At 36.4% G+C, this 20626-nt stretch overlaps 1 protein-coding gene across 4 annotated transcripts; it reads left to right on the top strand.

Moving 5' to 3' along the window:
* Window positions 1-341: 341 nt before the first annotated feature.
* LOC140982528 (DExH-box ATP-dependent RNA helicase DExH5, mitochondrial-like) lies at window positions 342-14327 on the top strand. Of its 4 annotated transcripts, none has more exons than XR_012176299.1 (20): window positions 342-493; window positions 604-708; window positions 1997-2151; window positions 2235-2322; window positions 2642-2869; window positions 3907-4002; window positions 5715-5903; window positions 5996-6155; window positions 6236-6366; window positions 7214-7381; window positions 7466-7738; window positions 8531-8725; window positions 11103-11306; window positions 11438-11507; window positions 11592-11740; window positions 12113-12418; window positions 12720-12779; window positions 12974-13029; window positions 13148-13258; window positions 13422-13533. XR_012176299.1 is itself a non-coding variant. In XM_073449072.1 (20 exons), exons 1-20 carry the CDS (start codon window positions 419-421, stop codon window positions 13887-13889), a joined length of 3354 nt encoding a protein of 1117 aa, XP_073305173.1. In that variant the 5' UTR covers window positions 342-418; the 3' UTR covers window positions 13890-14327. The 4 variants fall into 4 exon arrangements, 3 of the variants coding, with proteins under 3 accessions (XP_073305173.1, XP_073305172.1, XP_073305174.1); XM_073449072.1 differs by having other exon boundaries at window positions 634-708; window positions 12877-13029; window positions 13422-14327; XM_073449071.1 differs by having other exon boundaries at window positions 343-493; window positions 12877-13029; window positions 13422-14327.
* The last annotated feature ends 6299 nt before the right edge of the window (window positions 14328-20626 follow it).

Consider the following 20626-nt stretch of genomic DNA (forward strand, 5'->3'; position numbering starts at 1 on the left):
TCAAATTTGACTTCAAAATTTGAAATATTTCGCAAGTATGCAACAAAAGTGACCTTTTTTTGTTTTTTACTTTGCATTATTAAATTTAATTTAAAGGTTTTTAAACATTTGAATGAATTTTTTATTTGAAATAAATTAGATTTGAAATTAATTATTTTTTAAAAAATATATAGATCGAACCGTAATCACGATGAACCGTTCCGGGAACCATTAAATGAAGGTTATATTTAAAGGTTGAGAGCTTCCGAACCGTGTAACTGCTGATTCCGAACCGTACTCGTGGTCTATTACTATTACTTAAAGACTCCAATCTCTTGTTTGCTTGGTTGGGCTCTCAGTTTTACAGATTTACCGCCATAAACCCCAAAACTCCACCCCTCTCCATTGCCGCTCCACCACGACGGCCTCCTCCGCTGTTATGCTTAGCGATGAAGAATCTTCCGATGTCTTCAGACGGCAGTATGTGCGCTCCTACCAACCAACGCCCCGCTCTGTAAGAGATTCCAAGACTAGAAATTTAAGTACTTGCGGTGATACCGAGGGATTTCGTATTGTACTCTAAACGTTGATACTAGTGCTAATAATAATGCTGTCGATTCTTAGCCTCACTTTCTGCCTCATCAATCTCGGCAGCTGAAGAGAATGTCCCGATCTGTTGAGGGGTCTGATGGATACTCTTATGGTGAATTTGAGTGTTTGACGCAGCCTGTAAGTTTTATGTATAGCCACGTTGTTTTACCTTTGTTACCTTGAAGTTTATTCCTTATAAATTTGTTATTTTTGGAAAATAGCAACGAATTGTGAGTTGATCTTTTTTTCTTATTATTCTGGTGCAATTGGGTGCATGGATTGAAATTTTTTCGTCTGGATATGATTGGGAAATAACTTAGAAATTTTGTTTAATAAATCAAGCTGGAAATTTTTTTTTTTTTTGGCTTAAAACTATCCTCGAAAATTACTCCGCTTTGTGGTTTATATTTACTTGAAGGCTGAAGAAAAACTCTATCTGGAAACGTAACGAAAATTTAATCAATGATTTTATGAGCTTGATTGAAGCTCGAGCTAGATTAAATCTTGGTAGTATAAGTTGTCTTTGTGTTTCACCAGCCATTTTTCAAATTGAGCATTTTAATCTGTTCGCTACTTTCTAATGCATTTAACTAACCTCAAAGGCTTAATGTGCATGCTGGTCTGAGTGGAATATGTGGTGGCCGGTGACTCAGAATACACTAAAATATGATGAGTTTTTTTAACGAAACTAGCTCGCACACTTTGCATGGTGTCAGTTATTGCAGGTGGATTTCCTGCTGCAGAAATTCACTGTTGAGTCCTTGTATTTGTCCCTGAGGACCTTTGATTGTTTTTTGGTGTATATGTTAAAAAGCATCACGACCAAGTTTCCATACTAAATTATTCGTAAATTAGGAATTAAAAAACTGCAATTAAAAGAACTGAGGTACCATCAACTGCTTAAAGACATTAGACATTTTCTCCCTTTTCAGTTTGGCTGCTACGCCGTATAGAATTATATTTGTACAGAAAAATTGTGAAGGAGTCCAGGGCAAGTTGTGCTCGTAAAAAATATTGCAAATATATCTAAAGCTCGTCCCCTTACTCCAAATTCCTTCTGAAGTTATCAAATTAATCCTGTGAAAACTGACGAGCACATACTCTGATTTGGCTCCATAAAGAAGCCAGCTAGCCAGACCAACTAAAGCGATAGGTAAGAGTCAGATTCCGCCCACATTTTGCAGTGGATGGTATTTGTTTTGTAGTGTAAAGCTTAAAACTTGCCTGCATTATAGGGAGTAGGGCAGGGAAGGCATTAGTATGTGTGGAGATGGTAGTTCACCGTACTCATCAGATGTCCTGCTTGTTGTTCAGAAAATGTAAATTTAGATCTCACTTCTGATTTACAACTTAAGATCTGCACTTAATTTCCTCTTTAGTTTTTGTATAACAATAATCGCTGGTTCTAAACTTTCTTGTTGTTCAGGATGCTTCTTCCTCGGATAATATTGATGTATGGAAGAGAAAGTTAGAGACTCTTTTATGTGATAAGGATAAGCAGGAGTTAGTATCAAGAGAGAGAAAAGATAGACGTGATTATGAGCAAATAGCAGCATTAGCAAGCAGAATGGATTTATATAGGTATCCTTTGGACTGACTTGCATATATATTTCTATTTCTAAATGAAGCATTGAGTATTAGTGCCACAACATTGATTTTTTCAGCCACCTTTATGTGAAAGCAGTTGTTGTCAGTAAAGTTCCTTTGCCCAACTATAGGTTTGATCTCGATGAGAAGCGGCCCCAGAGAGAGGTATTTTCCATGAATATTTCTTGCATGCTGTTTTTAAAAATACATTGATGCTTGATTCTGCCAAACATTCTGAATTACTTTAATTTCATTTGCTAAACTTAATAATTCTTCACTTTTAGTTACTAACTCATTTACGCTGGTGATGTTCTTAAATCTTTGTTGATTATCACGAAGGTTTCTCATCAGTTCTTTTGATTTTGTAAAACATTTCAACTTCCTCGCCAAAAAAAAAACTGAACGTTGAAATAAACTTCTCCACACTCATCTACAAATCAATGCTCGTTGCTTATATGCTCTCAATTATTTGAGAAATTTTTAGGTGATCTTGTCGCCGGGATTGCAAAAGCGTGTGCATTGCCATCTTGTGAATTACATTTCTGAAAAGCCTACGAGCAGGAATATGTTTTCTGGATCAAGCAGTAATGCTACTATTGTTACTGATGATCTTTTTGAGAATCCAGAGCCATTTCCACATAGTAAGCCCAATGATGAGAGAAATTTGTGGAGAAAAAGTTTGCAAATGCGCGACAAGCAACAAACTTGGCAGGTCTCACTGCCTCGGCAAATTTAGATTGTATATTGCTTTTCATGGCTTACTTGTTATCGGCTCCATAAATTTTTTGCCACCTGGATTCTGATGGAATTTTGTATGATGCTTATTTATTTCTTTGAATCTTAGTAAATGAAATGGGATGTACTGAAATTCAGTTCTGGGATGTAATATAATTTGGGAAAGCAATTGATACACTTAGAATTTCTGAGTCAGATATCGTAAGATTAGTTCCATTTTCCTGAAGTATTACAAATTGAAGTGTAATATGTCAGAGTGGAAGCCGGTAAAAGCACATCACAAAAAAGGGAAAGGAAAGAAAGAAATTTTCTAGGATATGTAATTAGACACGTATACACAATATCAATAAAATGATAAAAAAATATTACTACCAGAACTAAAAACTGAGAGTATATAAAGTAGAATGGTAATTATCGTTACTGATCAGATAGGGTGGTCCTACTTACGTACTTCTTTCAGGATCACTTAGTAGTGGCACAGAGATGTTTGGTTGTAACCCCTAGGCCACTGCATAATCTTGTTTGGTTTTGTATTCGGTCCTTTAGAGGTCTTGGCCTAGTCCTCCTACATATGTCGATTCTTGGCTTTAAATAAGATGGATTTATTTAAAAAAAAAAAAAACTATTGTTACTGAACTTTGTGCGCCTCTGTTGCTTCGTTGACATATTCTTGTTTGTGAAACTTATAAATATGACCTTCTATGCCGATACTCTTCTTTCCGTAGGTTTTTACATTGTTATGGATATATGTAACTCTATTACTTTTATGAAAAGTGCGACTTCATTGTACCTGCTTTTTTGTGGACTTTTGAGAACATTTTTATTCCTTGCAGTTATTATATTTGATTTTAGTTTAATGTTTTCATCCTTTTCACCTGTTATATATTTTTTAAAATTGTCTAAATATCTTTGATTTTTATATGTCAACTTCTGCAAAGTATAATGGTTTCTTGTATTAATGATTGATAAAAATAACGGTGCAATTATTTGAGTAAAATATATCAATTTCTACAGGAATCTACTGAAGGCAGAAAAATTTTGGAATTTCGTCGTAGTCTCCCAGCTTATAAAGAGAAAGACACCATTTTAAGTGTCATTTCCCAAAACCAGGTACACAAAATTTGGCTGTGTTGATTACAACTTGTATACGACAAATATTTCTTTGGCAGCATTCTGACGAACTCTCAAAGTGATGCTTATCTTTGTTTCATTTTGTTCATGAAAGTTGTTTTGCACATGACTAGTTAAGACTGCTGAACTTACCCATTATTGCAGCAAGACAATGCTAACCATGATGCCTTGTTTATTTGATAAGTATGTTTGCGAAAGTTCGTAGATGCTATCACTAGGATAACTCTCGTGGTAGATGATTATTTAAGTTTCCCTTTTGTTTGTTTCCTGATTCATGTTTTTAGCTGAAAAATAATTTTTGTATAACAAATCTAATCTTTTAATTGAAGTTGTTGGGGGTGAATAGTATTGCTGGTTCATTGATCGAAACACTCTAGTTGGATTGCTGGAAGGTTTAAAAGCACCAATCTTGCCATTTGTAAGATATGGTTTAGCATCACGCAGACGGTTTTACTTTTGATATCAAAATTAAGGTCGTGTATTTAATTCTCATTAGTTGCGAGTTAGTAGAATTATTGAGAGGATTATTGTTGAAGATGCAGTTGTCCATACTTGTATAACAATTAAAATGTAGTGTTTGAGCTTTTGTACGATTTAATATATTTGAATCAAATCGTTGTCACCAGTTTTAACTTTGGTATAACATTTAAAGTTCGAACCTATAATTTTATTTCTCGATAATTTCAATTTGAGCAATTTACTCGCTATCAACATTTACCATAACTTATCCCCTTAGAGCTATTTAACTTGGAGTCTGCCCACCATACTTGGAAAATGGATTGTCAAATTGTAGTACCACTACTGCACTTGGTCATGATAAGTAAATGTGTATTCTAAATCAAAGTTTTGTTCCATTAGTGCTAGTTACGCATGTGTTAAATTTTTGTTTTATTTGTCCTTAGGTATTTTTGAAGAGTTCATTGTGTATTCTCTTCTCTCTCAACATTAAGGAGCAAATCCTGCAAATAAATGACTAAATTATTTAAGTGTGGCGCTATAAAAATACCAAGTTATGAATTACCATCAGCCAAAAAATTCGTTGTGCGCAGATCGAAAATCATTATTGACATAGTTTGTGCCGATTTCATGGCTTTAGTTTAAAGAAATTTAGTTCATATCTAGTAATTAGTTCCATAAACATGAATCTAAATTTATAAGAGTGGACTAGAATTCACTGCAATAATGAACTTGAATCTCCATTTCTAAGATTAGCCAAGCTATGCATCTCAAGTTGTAGATTCTTGGCTGATTTGGTTTTGCGCTTGACAATAATGATGTTGGCTATATATGTTCGGAACACTCAATTCACCTAAGAAATTTATGATTTTATCTATACATTTCAAATTTAGCAAACAATTATCCTCCGGTTCAAATAACTGTATAAGACATATTGTTACCCAATACACAATTTTCTCTCCACTCTATTTAACAATTTATTTTTCACTTGATCTGGACGTTTCACTTTATTAAATATGACATCAACTATCAAATTATCAAAGTTTTGCCAAAACAATGTAATTTGTTTTTGTCAAATATCTTTAGTTGAATCAATTTGAGGTGAAACAAATCTCAACCAAATGCCACCATTATGTGCACTTGGTTCTGATGACATTATGCGACAATGGAGTGGTTACTCCTTTTCATTTATTTTATTTTATATAATTCTTGATTGGGATATTATTGAATTTTAGATTGTCATTATCTCTGGTGAAACTGGCTGTGGGAAGACGACGCAGATTCCACAGTTTATTCTCGAGTCTGAAATTGAATCTATGCGTGGGGCCATGTGCAATATTTTATGCAGTCAGCCTAGGAGATTATCTGTCATGTCAGTCTCTGAGAGGATAGCCACCGAGAGGATGGAGAAATTGGGGGAAACAGTGAGTCCTCCAGTCTTGCGTAATGAGTTTTATTTAATCATTTCTGGCTACGGCGTTTAGTATATCTCTTCTTTTTACCTCATGTTTTATAGGTTGGATTTAAAGTGCGGCTAGAGGGTATCAAAGGAAGGGATACCCACCTCCTTTTCTGCACAACTGGCATTCTGTTGCGTAGATTATTGGTTGATAAAAATTTGAAGGGTGTAACACATGTTATCATGGATGAAATTCATGAGCGTGGCATAAATGAAGGTATTCATTGCATTATTGCACTTTGTAAATGAAATTATGTCCAGTATTTGTCTTTACAGTTATGAATGTTTGATGAACAGATTTTCTGCTGGTTGTTTTGAAAGATTTGCTTCCTCTTCGACCAGAATTAAGGCTTATCTTAATGAGTGCGACCTTAGATGTAGATATCTTCTCATCGTACTTCAATGGTGCTACAGTGGTACACATCCCGGTGAGGATCTAGTATTTTCTCTTGTCCGTGTGCGTGGGCTGATTTTTCGGCTCAAATATCTTAGTCATCCAGATCCATCTCTTTTTTACCATATCTTTAGGTAGTCATATCCATGTGTTATGCTAGTGTTTGGAAGTATCTTACACTTTATGGTATGAAGGTTAAAGGTTTTGTTGCTGGAAGTTATAGTCGTAGCATTTTATTTAGTGATAAATATCTTCTGCTTTCAAAGATGTGCTTGACAAAATTGTCTGAATTTCTGGTATTTCAAAAGAATGTATTCTGGAGATGTGTTTTGGATACTGCATTAGAGAATGCGATGTATTTTTAATTTTTTTTATGTTGAGACATTTTTCTTATATATATATAGATGTTATGCCTGTTGAGAATATGGAGTAATGAAGTCACATCATGTGAAGTATTTTGGGAATGATGCAAAGATGATTTAAAGGTAAGAGTTAAGTTGGAGAGGCGATAATTAAATGAAATTGAAGTTTTGGAAAAGAAAATGAAAATGAGATGGATTAGAAACATGCTTGAAAATAAATCCAGGTAGAGGGCTAGTAGTTTAGGGCACCTTGATGTACTTTTCTAGGGCAAAGAAATTTGGAACGTGTTTTTTTACGTTACTCGATTCGGTTTGTGTGTGAGTCAAAGAATCAGTTACTTGATAATTTTCTTTGCAAGAACTAGGGGAAAGGATACAAGTTATTTGATGGTCCTTTCAATTATGTAAGTGTGTTGTTGAGCGGTAATGCTTTTAATTTGTTCTTTACGAATTCATCTCTCAGAAAGTTATTTCACTAAAAATCAAGTTATCCTGAATGTTTTCTCGTGTTTAATGCAGGGTTTTACTTATCCTGTACGACATCATTTCTTAGAAAGCATTTTGGAGACTTTGGGATACCAATTGACCCCTCATAATCAGATAGACGATTTTGGTGTTGACAAGGTGTGGAAGATGAGCAAACAATCGACAAGAAAGAGAAAGAGCCGAATTTTTTCTGCAGTTGAGGTGTTCTGGTTTCTCTGCTGTCTGCGTTGCTTATATGATATTGTCCTTGCGCTGATATCATAAATTTCTTGGAAAATAAATCAGGATGCCCTTAGCACTACTGAGTTCAAGGGTTATACTTCTCAGACACAAGAGTCTTTATCTTGCTGGAATCCTGATTCACTTGGTTTCAACCTCATAGAATACCTTCTGTGCAATATATGTGAGAATGAAACACCGGGTGCTATTTTAGTTTTTTTGACTGGGTGGGATGACATAAGTGCTCTAATGAATAAGCTTCAAACTCATCCTATACTGGGAGATACAAGCCGAGTTTTACTATTAGCATGCCACGGTTCTATGGCATGTTCAGAGCAGGTAATTGAGTTATTATTTCTTGAATTATGGTTTGGTCTACTTTGCCATCATTGAAGTTGTCAATATGCTTATTATAGCCACATTTTGTCAACATACATAGAATTGGTTCATCATTGACCATGAACTTGGTGGCCTCTACCTTTTTTCCCTATCATTGAATCTTCTATTGATCATTCAGATTCATATTAACCTGGTGTTCCATTGCTAAGTTTCCAATGGTTCTCCCACACTTATGTTAACCACTATGTGAATGGCATTTTTGTTTTTTCTGTGCAGCTGCCACAACATAAAATAAGAAAGTTATAATTATGACCAACTAAATTTTGTCCTTTTCCCTATTGGTCTTTCATTATCTTTTGTCATGTAAGCTGATAATTACGGAAAGTTCACGATCTCTTTCCAATGCTTGATCCTACTCTAGAACTTGGCACATGGAATTGCTTTCGCATTTTTCCTGTTCGTAATGCTGCTTGGTAGGCCCTGACAAAGTAACTAATTTAGACCCCTGACAAAGTAACTAATTTAGACCAATTGAAGGGTGTACAAATAATCTCTTTTCTTTACTAGTTGAAATTTCATAACCAACTGCCTTCTGTTATTCCTATTTTGGCCGATTGACATAAGATATCTTACTCCTGAATGCCATCAGTGATCCATTTTTATGTTATTCATGATATAGTGTTACATCGTTCATTTACTCAAATGAACTTCGTGTTTTATCTTTTTTAATTGCATTTTATTTTTTTGCTCTTCATTCTTTGCTTATTTTGTTTCTTCCTGCAATGACGGAAGAAATTGATTTTTGACAAACCTGGAGATGGAATAAGGAAGATCGTTTTAGCTACCAATATTGCTGAAACAAGCATTACAATTGACGATGTGGTTTTTGTTATCGATTGTGGAAAATCGAAAGAGTCATCATACGATGCACTGAATAACACCCCTTGTCTTCTTCCTTCCTGGATTTCGAAGGGCTCAGCTAAACAAGTAAGTAAATATTCAGGTTAACTTTGTTTAATATTGTGAATCATTCAGGATCTGCATTTTGTTTTTCGAACATTACCAATTATTTTGTTATTTTATATGAAAATTTCTCATGTCCTATTTTATAGGTTTTAATATAAACTAAAAACTTATAGGTTTTGAGCAATGTGATCAGCATTTGAAAATGTCTCTATACTAGCCTGGTATTCTAAATGCATGATTTTGCATTTTTAGACAAGTACTGATATAATTAGCGAAAAGCCATACATGATTACCGTTTTCTGTTGTGCCCACATATTGCAACGGATAAGTTAGGGTGGACCCTTGTACTGAGTTTGTATCAAATTTAAATGGATGGGTTAACACTTAACATTATGAGTTGTTTTTTTTTGTTTGACAATGAGCATGAGAAACATCGTTATTAAATGTCTCACTTTCTTTAATAGCCTTATCTTAAATGAGGTTGCTATGACGTGGTAGCAGACTCAAGCTAGCAATGAGTTATTCTGCTAGAGCACAAGCCACTGTCGGTGGAAAGTAGTTCCACTTGTTTCGCATCACATATGAATATCAGATGTGTTATGCGGTGAAATGATGCCAGGAGTAGATACGGAACTATTATTCATGTGCTTTTGAATTACTAGTAAAGTAAATTATAGCCAGTATTTAATCGCAATTAAAAAAATTAGGTCAATGGAGATGTTCTATTGATGTCCGACTTTTTCTTTTTAAAAGGTATATTACATTCAGCCTTTATTGGTTTTAAATCCCCTCAACTCTGTTGCAATCCTTATTCAGGTCATACTGTTAGTGGTTCTTCCTTGCACTGTTAGATTATATCATCTTTTTCGTTTGGGGAGATAGAAGTTAACTTGTAGGAAAAGCAGTAAATTTAATTTACGTGTGGCCAGTCATTGACAAATAAACACTATATTTCATAGTATGAGGGATGTGAAGACAGTTATCTTTACCCTTGGCCTTGTCTTTTGCTAAAATTTTGGCGAATGTTCCACCTTTTCCTGATTAGTATAGCAATGTTCCAGCACATCAAGGATGTGTCCAATCATAGCTTGGTTTTTTAAATTTGATGAATAGTGACATCTATAATAGATTGCAAAGTGGCAACTGATTTCACTGGTTAATAGGTAGGCAAGAAGTGTGAAAAAGGTGTGCATGAATGTGGTTTCAGTCATGGTATTTTGCGTAACTCCTATTATTTTCATCGAGCGCAAGCCTTATACATACTTACCATGATGCAGTGGAGTACTTAAATTAAAGCGGCGGTGGCGCATGCTGTCAGAACACTTTTTGTTTGGTAAAATTATTCTTGAATAACATGATATCCTGGAGCTATTGGCTGTGAAGAATTCTCCAAAAATCTTAGCTTACTGAAAACTAACCTTTTGTTTGGTCTTATTTCCTCAAACCCATTCTTTATTCTCCAAACCAGCAACGAACAACATCACCTCATTTTCAATCTTTTTCCCAGAAATATATTTTTGTAACGTCCCAACACAATCTTTACATCTAATTGAACTGTTTTGCCACTTTACCAAACAAAATATTAATGATTTGACATGAACAATAAAAATTATCTTCTCGAAAAGAAGACCAAATATATCTTTCCATCTCCTAAAACTATTTCAAAATTATTGCCCATAACTTTCTCACGAAATAATTAAAATATAACCAGAACGTGTGAATGTCTCATTAACCTTTTTGTTTGAACTGTTAATCATATGCAAATGTTTGAACATATGTTTGCAAAAAACTTAATTTTGGTGTCAACTAAAATGTTTTTGGAATTTCTAACATTGAAAAATCTGTCTCATGGTTTCTAACTGCTGTTTGACTATCATTAGTAATGCATTGAACTGATTAATCATGGATGGGATGGTGGTTAAGACAATTGCAATTTTGTGGTCACTAAATGGGATGGTTCATTAATTCACTTTGACCTTTTGATTTATGGGATTTATGATGATGCCAGATCATTTTTTCTGTGGTTGTTAAAATTCATCTTTAGAAACTAGGAAATGCGACTCGAGTATGTCCAGGAGAGAACACTTTTAGGAGAAAATTAAAGCACTAAAACAAAGAATTAACATTTTGTAGATAACATTGCATATTAAAAACCTCTGCGGATCCCCTGTACAACATTCCCTTGGAAAGGCCCTTAAAACTAGATGGACAAAAATCAATGATTTAAGGACCATAGGACAGGATGCTTCAACTGATATTTAATTATCTGCAAGAAGGTGCAGTGATCTATGAGAACTTCTATTGCTTTTCTGTACTGATTCCTCTCTCTTTCTCTCTGGATATATGTATGTATGTATTATTTTTCTTTTTCTCCATCTAACAATCCATCTATTACCAGCGAAGGGGAAGAGCTGGACGTGTTCAGCCGGGAATATGTTACCATCTTTATCCAAAATGTGTGTATGATGGATTTGAAGATTATCAGTTGCCAGAAATTCTAAGGACTCCTTTACAGTCTCTTTGTTTACAAATCAAGAGCCTGAAACTTGGCAGTATCTTCGGGTTTTTATCTAAGGCTCTGCAGTCACCGGAATATCTTGCGGTATACTTAATTGCTTTTGTCACTTGTATGTCATGAGACATTATTGTGACAAGAAGCATGAATGAAAGCATATTTACAATTGCATTTGCTAACATTGTCGTATTAAATTTTCGCATTACTTTTGATGGTAGGTTCAAAATGCTATTGTTTATCTAAAGACCATTGGGGCGTTGGATGAGAATGAAAATTTGACTGTTTTGGGTATGTATTAGTCTAAGATTTCTCATCCTAATTTTATACTGAACAAGTTTCTATTTTCTTATTGAATCACTCTGTCTTCTGCAGGAGACTACTTGGCAATGCTTCCAATGGAGCCAAAACTAGGGAAAATGCTTTTACTTGGTGCAATATTTAATTGCCTGGACCCAATATTAAGTGTTGTTGCTGGTCTAAGTGTTCGCGATCCTTTCCTAGCCCCATTGGACAAGAAGGATGTATGTGTCACTTACAAATCAAGAATTGATTTGTAACTATGTTGACTTCTATATTTCTAGGAACAAAATTAAATTGAACCAAAAAACGAGACAGTAATAATACACTCAAAAGAAATGCATAGAGCATTGCCTGGCTTTACATAAACCTTTGTATGGGGTCTGAGAAGATGTTGGCAGTACAAAATATCCTACATTTTCCTCACATCTTGCCGTGTCAACTTTTAACCTTAAGGAATCAAATGGAGCATTTCTTTGTTTATAGTTCACTAAATTTTATTTTGTAGTTCAATGGCTCTGTGGGATTTATGCGAGCTCCTGTTTTGAATAGGTCATTTTCTAGAATTTTTGGTAACATATGGTTCTTTTGTTTAGCTAGCAGAAGCAGCAAAAGCTCAATTTTCACATGATTTCAGTGACCATCTTGCTCTTGTCCGGGCATACGAAGGCTGGAAAGTTGCCGATAGGGATCTCGCTGGTTACGAATATTGCTGGAAGAATTTTCTTTCTGCACAATCGATGGCAGCTATTGATTCTCTTCGTAAGGAATTTTACAATTTACTAAAGGATACTGGTCTTGTGGATAGCAATCCAACCACATGGAATGTCTGGAGCTATGATGAGCATCTTCTTCGCGCAATTATTTGTTATGGCTTGTTTCCTGGAATATGCTCTGTTGTGGTAAGCTATAATATGGTAATGATGCATTTTTTTCCTGTTAATAATCTTGTAGCCTGCATCCTTTCGATGCCGCGCAACACTTATTTATGTTTGTGTGTCATAACTACTTAATTACATTGCTAATTTAAGAAATCTGATTGATAAAGTCTTGTACTGTGATATTTTGTTTTTCTTTTGGTAGAATGATATTTATAAACTCATTTTGTGCATGCGGCAATTTGATTGGTTAGTTTTCTAGGGTTCGCTTACAAAAAAATTACTTTTATTCATTTCCAACGACATGGTTTAAATGCATTGACAGCACAATGAAAAATCTTTGTCCCTGAAAACAATGGAAGATGGTCATGTACTTACTTACTCTGTAAGTGTTCCACTTGCTTGCTATCATTTTGCTTTGAAGACCGAAATATATAGTTTGATGTTGGTTTTTCCTGTGCTCTCTGTTAAAATTGGCTTAGAACTCAGCCAATGCACGTCACTCGAGAATACCATATCCATGGCTTGTTTTCAATGAAAAAATTAAATTCAACTCGGTCTTTCTGCGGGATTCAACAGCGGTGTCTGATTCAATGCTGCTATTATTTGGTGGAAGAATCTTACGAGGGGATATGGTAAATTCTCGATTTTGAATATTATGTTTCCAAACTATGGTATTTTGTTGATATTCAAGATTATGACAGCTTATATCTGCAAGTCTGGTGCTGATGAGAGATTTTTTTGGCTTCGCAGGATGGCCACTTGAAAATGTTGGATGGATATTTGGAATTCTTCGTAGATTCTGCTACAGCTGAACTATATCAGAGCTTGAGAAAAGAACTTGACGAACTGATTAACACCAAAGTGAGTGAAAATTTAGCAAAATCAGAATGTCTCTTATTGTTCTCTTTTCGATGGTTTATATAGTTCATCAATACAGATTGTTGTTCTTGCTAGGTATTCATCTTGATTAATCAATGATTTGAATGCTGATCATTTTCATAATTGTGATGTTATCTATATTCAGCTCCTTAATCCCACGATGGCCATGCATTTTCAACACGAACTTGTGTCTGCGATACGTTTGCTGATCTCAGAAGACCAGTGCGGTGGAAGATTTGTGTTCAACCGTCAGGTAATACAGCACTCCAACCCATTCATGGCTGCGGCAATAGCACAAAAACCTGCCTCGATACACAAGTCAGAAAGTGGCCCTGGGGGTGATAATGTTAAGGGCCAGCTACAGATGCTTCTTACTCGAGCAGGCTCTGTTACACCGGTCTACATTACTAAGCAGCTGAAGAACCACCAGTTTCAAGCAACTGTACAATTCAACGGGATGCAGATTATGGGGCAGCCTTGCAACAACAAGAAGCAAGCTGAAAAGGACGCGGCAGCAGAAGCTCTGCAATGGCTTGGAGGAAATGGAGATGGTCATGATTATATTGAAAACGTGTCAATGATGCTCAAAAAGAGCAAGAAAGAGCACAGATAAACTTGAGCTTCTGTTGAAGTGTGGCGTCAAGAACTACAGCATCACCACCTTGCATTATTCAAAACTTGCTGCATGCTTGTCCTGGTAATTGATAGGAGCTTTATCATTGACATGTAAGCCGACGCAGCAACAAACCATCATTTTGATACTCGTATCTCTGTTTTTGGCGATCATTGCTTGGTTTTTCAGAACAATTGCACTGAAGTCTGAAACTTCTGGAAGCTGATTAGAATAGGCACATTTTGATCTTGCAAGGGGTGGCCAGAATTTGTCCACCTACAAATTCAGTTGACGCTCTTTTGCCCTTTCGTAGACGACAAAGAGTAATCACCGTACTCGTGTAGCTTTGATAATTATAAGTTGTCTTACCTCCAACGGGTGGTCCCTGGAATTTCATTATTTGTTCTTGTTGGGTATTGAAATTCTAGAAATCTTGATTTTGATGATAATAAAACTTGTAATTGTATTTTTAATATATTTACTCAATTGTGAATAAGTTAACTTAAGATGGAAACTGCAACTCGAATTTAGCCAAATTGAAATTATGGCGAGTTGCAGTGTTTATATAGTATCTCACATCTCTGTGATGTAAATGACGAGCCGCCAAAACCACGTAACAGAAAACTCAATTTGGGATAACTCATATATCACGTTAGTTGGGCTAAATCAGATGTTATTTAGGTAAACTGATAGCAGCAAAGCTCATCAATTTGACTGATAAGCAAAGATCAGTTGGGCATGAGCAGTTGTAGTATTTTGGTCAGCATGATAAACTCGATTATCCAAATGAAATGATTTAGTATTTATTACGAATTTAAGACGATGTTTTACAAAATTAAAAGTATGTATCGGAATTTAAGATGCTGATAAAATTACTAGCTCTGCACATGCTAAAATCAACAAGGTTGATTTCAGCAGATATCATCAGTTTTGTTTCATCTAGCTGACGAGCCAAACTAAATGTCTAATGTCCCTGCCCTTTTTATTGCTTGAAAAGTACTAGAAATTTTTTTTTTTCCCCTCCTCTATGATTTTCGGCTTTCCCAAAATATTTTTATAAAATATTTTTCCCTTTTAAAATAAAATACCAACCATCTAGCATTTTAAAAATCAAGTGCCATAGTCATAAAAATGAAATCGTCGCATGTTTACCAAACCTAAAAGCAATAAGTTTGAAAAGTATAGCTCATACTAAACCTCTCAAAAATCTCTCAAAAACATACATAAATAGTCTTAAAAACCTCTAACTTAAAATCATAAAACGTAATGCGGAAAATAGTAGAGCTGGTCCTCGGGTTGTGTGCGCCTTTAGTCCAGTCAAATCATCCCTCAAGACCTCCCTCATACCCACCTGCATCCATCACACCTAGTGAGTCTAAAGACTCAACACACCATAATCTTGATAACAAATAATACATATAAAATCACATTCAATAGTGAAAAATACTTTTACGTAAAATAAATTTCATGACATGCAAATATAATCTTTAAACTTTTTCCTTTATCCTTAACATGACATAGCACATTTTAACATGAACATAAACCTTTTCCTTTTTCCTTTGTTGAATTCAGATCGTTAATTGTGACTTTCCTCACATGCCATGATCGATGGATCCATCTACATATAACCACAGTACTGGGCGGCGGGGACATCAGTGACGCTCTCACCGGTCAACTGAGCCTTGGCCTAACATGATCGAATAGAAATACGATCGTCATGGCTCCCTCTGGTGCCTTATCCCATAAATGGGCTCCCTCTAGGGCCTTCTCCCCTCACGATATTCTCATTCTTCCTCAATCCTCATAACCTCATATTCGCGATAATGGAAACACGATCGTCGGGCTCCCACTGGGACCATCACCCTCACGACATCGCCATTATTAACGAATTAGTCACAATCACTTCACCTCCTTCAACCTTTTTCATTCACATCACTTTATAAAAATCATGAATACCATAACATTTTTCATTTTTGAAACCAAGCATGCAAAATGTATTTTAAATGTCTTCCTTAAATCATAAAAATCAAATAGACATTTAAAAATCATAAATTAATCATGAACATTTCATAAACATTTAAAATTCATAATATCATGAAAATAGCATTTAGGGCACTGTCATGACGTTTACTAATTTTCAGGTGTAAAAAGACCGTTTTACCCATGGACTCGACCTTTTTCGATTTTAAATTTTTTTCCTTGATTTCATGGCTCTAACATGTTCCAAATAATTATTTAAGTCTAAATTAACTTTCTCATAATTTTATTTAGCTTAAATAATAGACTTTTTCATTTTTCAATACTTAATTGTTTTGACGGTGTTTTAATCCCGAAAAATCCCAAACTTTAATATAAAATTTCTAAATTTTAAATTTAGTCTTTTTATATTATTTCAGCCCTTATGGACCCCGACTCGACCCCCATGAGCCGTTTTCCAACTTTTTTTACTTTCAAAAACCCTAATTGACACATAAATTTCACCCCCGAGCCAACTCTCGATTTTCACGAGTTACCCCCCAACAATGGCAAACAAAAACTTGCCCAACATCCTAAACTAGACTACTGTACCCTTAACCTACCAAGGAAACCAACCCAAACCCAAAAACGAGACACCCCAAGACTCACCTTTTCCGGCCGAGACTCATAGTGGCACTAAGACTCTAAGTTTGCGTCCCAACCCTTGAACCAACGAGCCCAGCCCTCGCACCACCCCTTGTGCACCCTCCTAGGACTCTTAGTGCATCTCCTCGACCCATCCCTTGAACCCCAGACCAAGCCCCCAAGTCCCTGGAAGCATCCCAGCCCTGCGCAACTTCTTGCGCTCTTTCTCGGGTAGAGTCCTAGCGTGGCTAGGACTCTTCCCCAGCCATTACCGTGAATCCTAGCCTGGCTAGGACTCTCCCCCTGACCCGTGACATGCCCTGGACGTGCCCTGGCCCAAGCCAAGACCAAGCCCAACCCCTTAACCATGAACCCGATCGCCCTCATGACAGCAGATTTCGGATGGTTCTTGTTCCTGTTTTCTTTCTTTGTTTCAGCCGATTATGTGTGGTGTGTGGGACTCTAAAACATGCATAAACCTTATCTATCCAAACCTAGACATCATGGCAGCCTCTTAGTATCATAAAACATGAATTTAAATCATCAAACATGAGTTTACAATTTATGTATGCCCCAAATCCGAAATTTCAGAAAAATAAGTTTGTACTCTTCATGCATGCAATAATTAAAACAATACTATGATATAATGGATGAGAAAAGGAGATGTATGGCGTGCCTTGGCGTTGTATACGCACGAATATACGTTGACGACGAAGAACGGAGGGACTCCTTGACTTGAACTATCTTGAACCTTTCGAAAATTCTCTCCTAGATTGCTATGATCGTGTGCTGCCGTATGTGATATGAGAGGGGTGGAGAGTTTTCAGAATATAAAATTAAGTGGCCGGTTTTTGTTGAGTAGCATGTGTAGGGTTTAGTATTTTTTAATACTTTAAATACTACTAAATCACCTTCAAGGCTTATTAGGCCTATTAAGCCATCTAATTAGGCACATTAGTCCAATTAGGACATAATTAAAATATTAACAAAGTTTTTCTTTTATTAAATATGTGAATTTATTAGCCGGGTTGCCAAAAAAACTCGCATTTTAGTTAAAAAACCAACACCGATAAAGTTTACGTCCCGGCATATAAAATCACCTCAAAACCCCTTTATTTTTTTTAAAATACTAAAAAACATCGACCATCTTTTAAATAATTAAAAATAATTATTTAATAAAAATATTTTACGTTTTCCAGCTCTCGGTCTCCGTTCCTCGATCGTCGCTTGAATATTCCTTAAAAAATACTATTTTATGCATGATGACAATTAAAACATCTCAAATAACAAATAAACAAGTATGTCACATAATTAATTAAGCAATTAAGGTAATTAATTACTCATTTTCCATTATTTCCTAGATTTGCATGCAGTTGGATTACGTTGTCTTAATTTTGGACCTTACAATTCCTCCCACCCTTAAATAGAATTTCGTCCTCGAAATTAGAACTTACCGAATAGATCTGGGTAGCGACTCTTCAAGTCTCTCTCGGTTTCCCAAGTAGCTTCCTCTTCCGAGTGATTCAACCACTTGAATTTGACCATTGGAATGACTTTGTTCCTCAATCGTCTTTCTTGCCTTGCTAAGATCTGGACAGGTCTTTCTTCATATGTCATATTTGGAGTTAATTTAAGAGGTTCATAATTAAGCACATGTGACGGATTCGACATGTACTTCCGCAACATTGAAATGTGGAACACATTGTGAACTCCTGCAAGCGCTGGTGGCAATGCCACTCTATAAGCTAGTGTACCAATCCTCTCCAAAATCTCAAATGGACCAATAAATCTTGGGCTTAGTTTCCCCTTTTTGCCAAAACGCATAACACCTTTCATGGGTGCTATTTTCACAAATACGTGATCTCTCACTGCAAACTCTAAGTCCCTGCGTCGTTTGTCTACATAACTCTTTTGTCGGCTTTGCGCCGTTTTCATTCTATCGCGAATTTTGACTATAAGCTCGGTAGTCTCTTCAATCACATCTGGACCGATCTCTCTTCTTTTACCCACTTCGTCCCAATGAATAGAAGATCTACATTTCCTTCCGTAAAGCGCCTCAAAAGGAGCCATCTCGATTGATGATTGATAGCTATTATTGTAGGTGAGCTCCACTATAGGTAATTTTGGTTCCCAACTGCCTTGGAAATCAATAACACATGCTCGAAGTAGATCTTCCAAAATCTGTATAACTCTTTCTGACTGTCTATCGGTTTGAGGATGAAATGTTGTACTGAATAATAACTTGGTCCCCATCGCTGCATGTAGACTTTTCCAGAAAGATGACGTGAATCTCGGATCTCTGTCAGAAACAATGGATACAGGAATCCCATGCAGACGAACTAGCTCTTGAATATACAAGTCGGCGTACTGAATCATGGTGAAGGTCGTCTTGATAGGTAGAAAATGCGCTGATTTAGTAAGGCGATCAACTATCACCCATATAGCATTAAATCCCTTAACTGTCTTTGGCAATCCCACGACGAAGTCCATGGTGACATTTTCCCATTTCCACTCGGGAATAGGGAGTGGCTTCAATTTACCTGCTGGTCTTTGATGTTCTGCTTTAACTTGTTGACAAGTCAAACACTCAGATACAAATCTCAGAATGTCCCTCTTCATGCCTGGCCACCAATATAACTGCTGCAGATCTCTATACATTTTCGTGCTACCCGGATGAATGGAATATGGCATGTCATGAGCTTCCTTCATAATAAGATTTCTCAAGGAATCGTTACTCGGAACCCATAGACGGTCTCGATAACGGACCAAGCCATCCACTACTGAATATAATTCCCGGCCTTTGGCTTCATCTCTAGCTCTCCACTTTTGCAGCTGCTCGTCAGTAGACTGCCCATCACGAATTCTGTCTCTTAGAGTCGACTGTACTGATAATGTGGCGAGATTAGGGGCCTCGCCCCTAGCATACACTGTAAGCTCAAACCGCTGTATCTCGGACTGCAACGGTCTTTGGAGTGATAAATTCGTGATAACTGCTGCTTTTCTACTCAATGCGTCTGCCACTACATTAGCTTTCCCCGGATGGTAGCTAATGTCACAATCATAGTCCATTACCAATTCGAGCCATCTGCGCTGTCTCATATTCAACTCCTTTTGGGTGAAGAAGTATTTCAAACTCTTATGATCGGTGAATATCTTACACTTTTCCCCATAAAGGTAATGTCTCCAAATTTTTAGTGCAAAGACTACTGTTGCAAGCTCAAGATCGTGCGTGGGGTAGTTCTTTTCATTAATTTTCAACTGTCTTGACGCATAGGCGATAACCCGGTCGTTTTGCATCAGAACTGCGCCCAAACCAAGTTTAGAAGCGTCAGTATAAAGAACATAATCTCCTTGCCCCGATGGCATAGATAACACTGGTGCTGAAATCAAGGCTTGCTTTAACCTTTCAAAACTGTCTTGACACTCGGATCCCCAAATAAACTTCGCATTCTTCTTAGTCAAGGATGTCAATGGTACTGCAATGTATGAGAATCCCTTGATGAATTTGCGATAATAGCCTGCAAGTCCCAAGAAACTGCGAATCTCGGTGACACTCTTCGGTACTGGCCACTCTTTCACTGCCTCGACTTTGCTTGGATCAACTTCAACGCCATTACTAGAAATGATGTGGCCTAAGAATGCCACTCTATCGAGCCAAAACTCGCACTTGCTGAATTTTGCATATATCTTCCTGTCTTGTAGTACTTGCAATGCTGTCCTCAAATGACGACTATGCTCCTCTTTGTTCTTCGAATAAATCAATATATCATCGATGTAGACTATAATAAACTGATCCAGATACGACTGAAATACGCGATTTATGAGATCCATGAAGATCGCTGGTGCATTAGTCAGACCGAATGGCATGACCATAAACTCGTAGTGCCCATATCTAGTACGGAATGTTGTCTTGTGCACATCAGACTCTTTCACTTTCAATTGATGGTATCCAGATCGCAAATCAATTTTTGAAAATACTGCGGCTCCTTGCAACCGATCAAATAAATCTTCAATTCTTGGCAGTGGATATTTGTTTTTGATAGTGACCTTGTTAAGTTCTCGATAATCGATGCAAAGACGCATACTACCATCTTTCTTCTTCACAAATAATACCGGTGCGCCCCATGGAGAATAAC

Source organism: Primulina huaijiensis, chromosome 8 (genome assembly GCF_012295235.1).
Source record: "Primulina huaijiensis isolate GDHJ02 chromosome 8, ASM1229523v2, whole genome shotgun sequence".
NCBI lineage: Eukaryota > Viridiplantae > Streptophyta > Magnoliopsida > Lamiales > Gesneriaceae > Primulina > Primulina huaijiensis.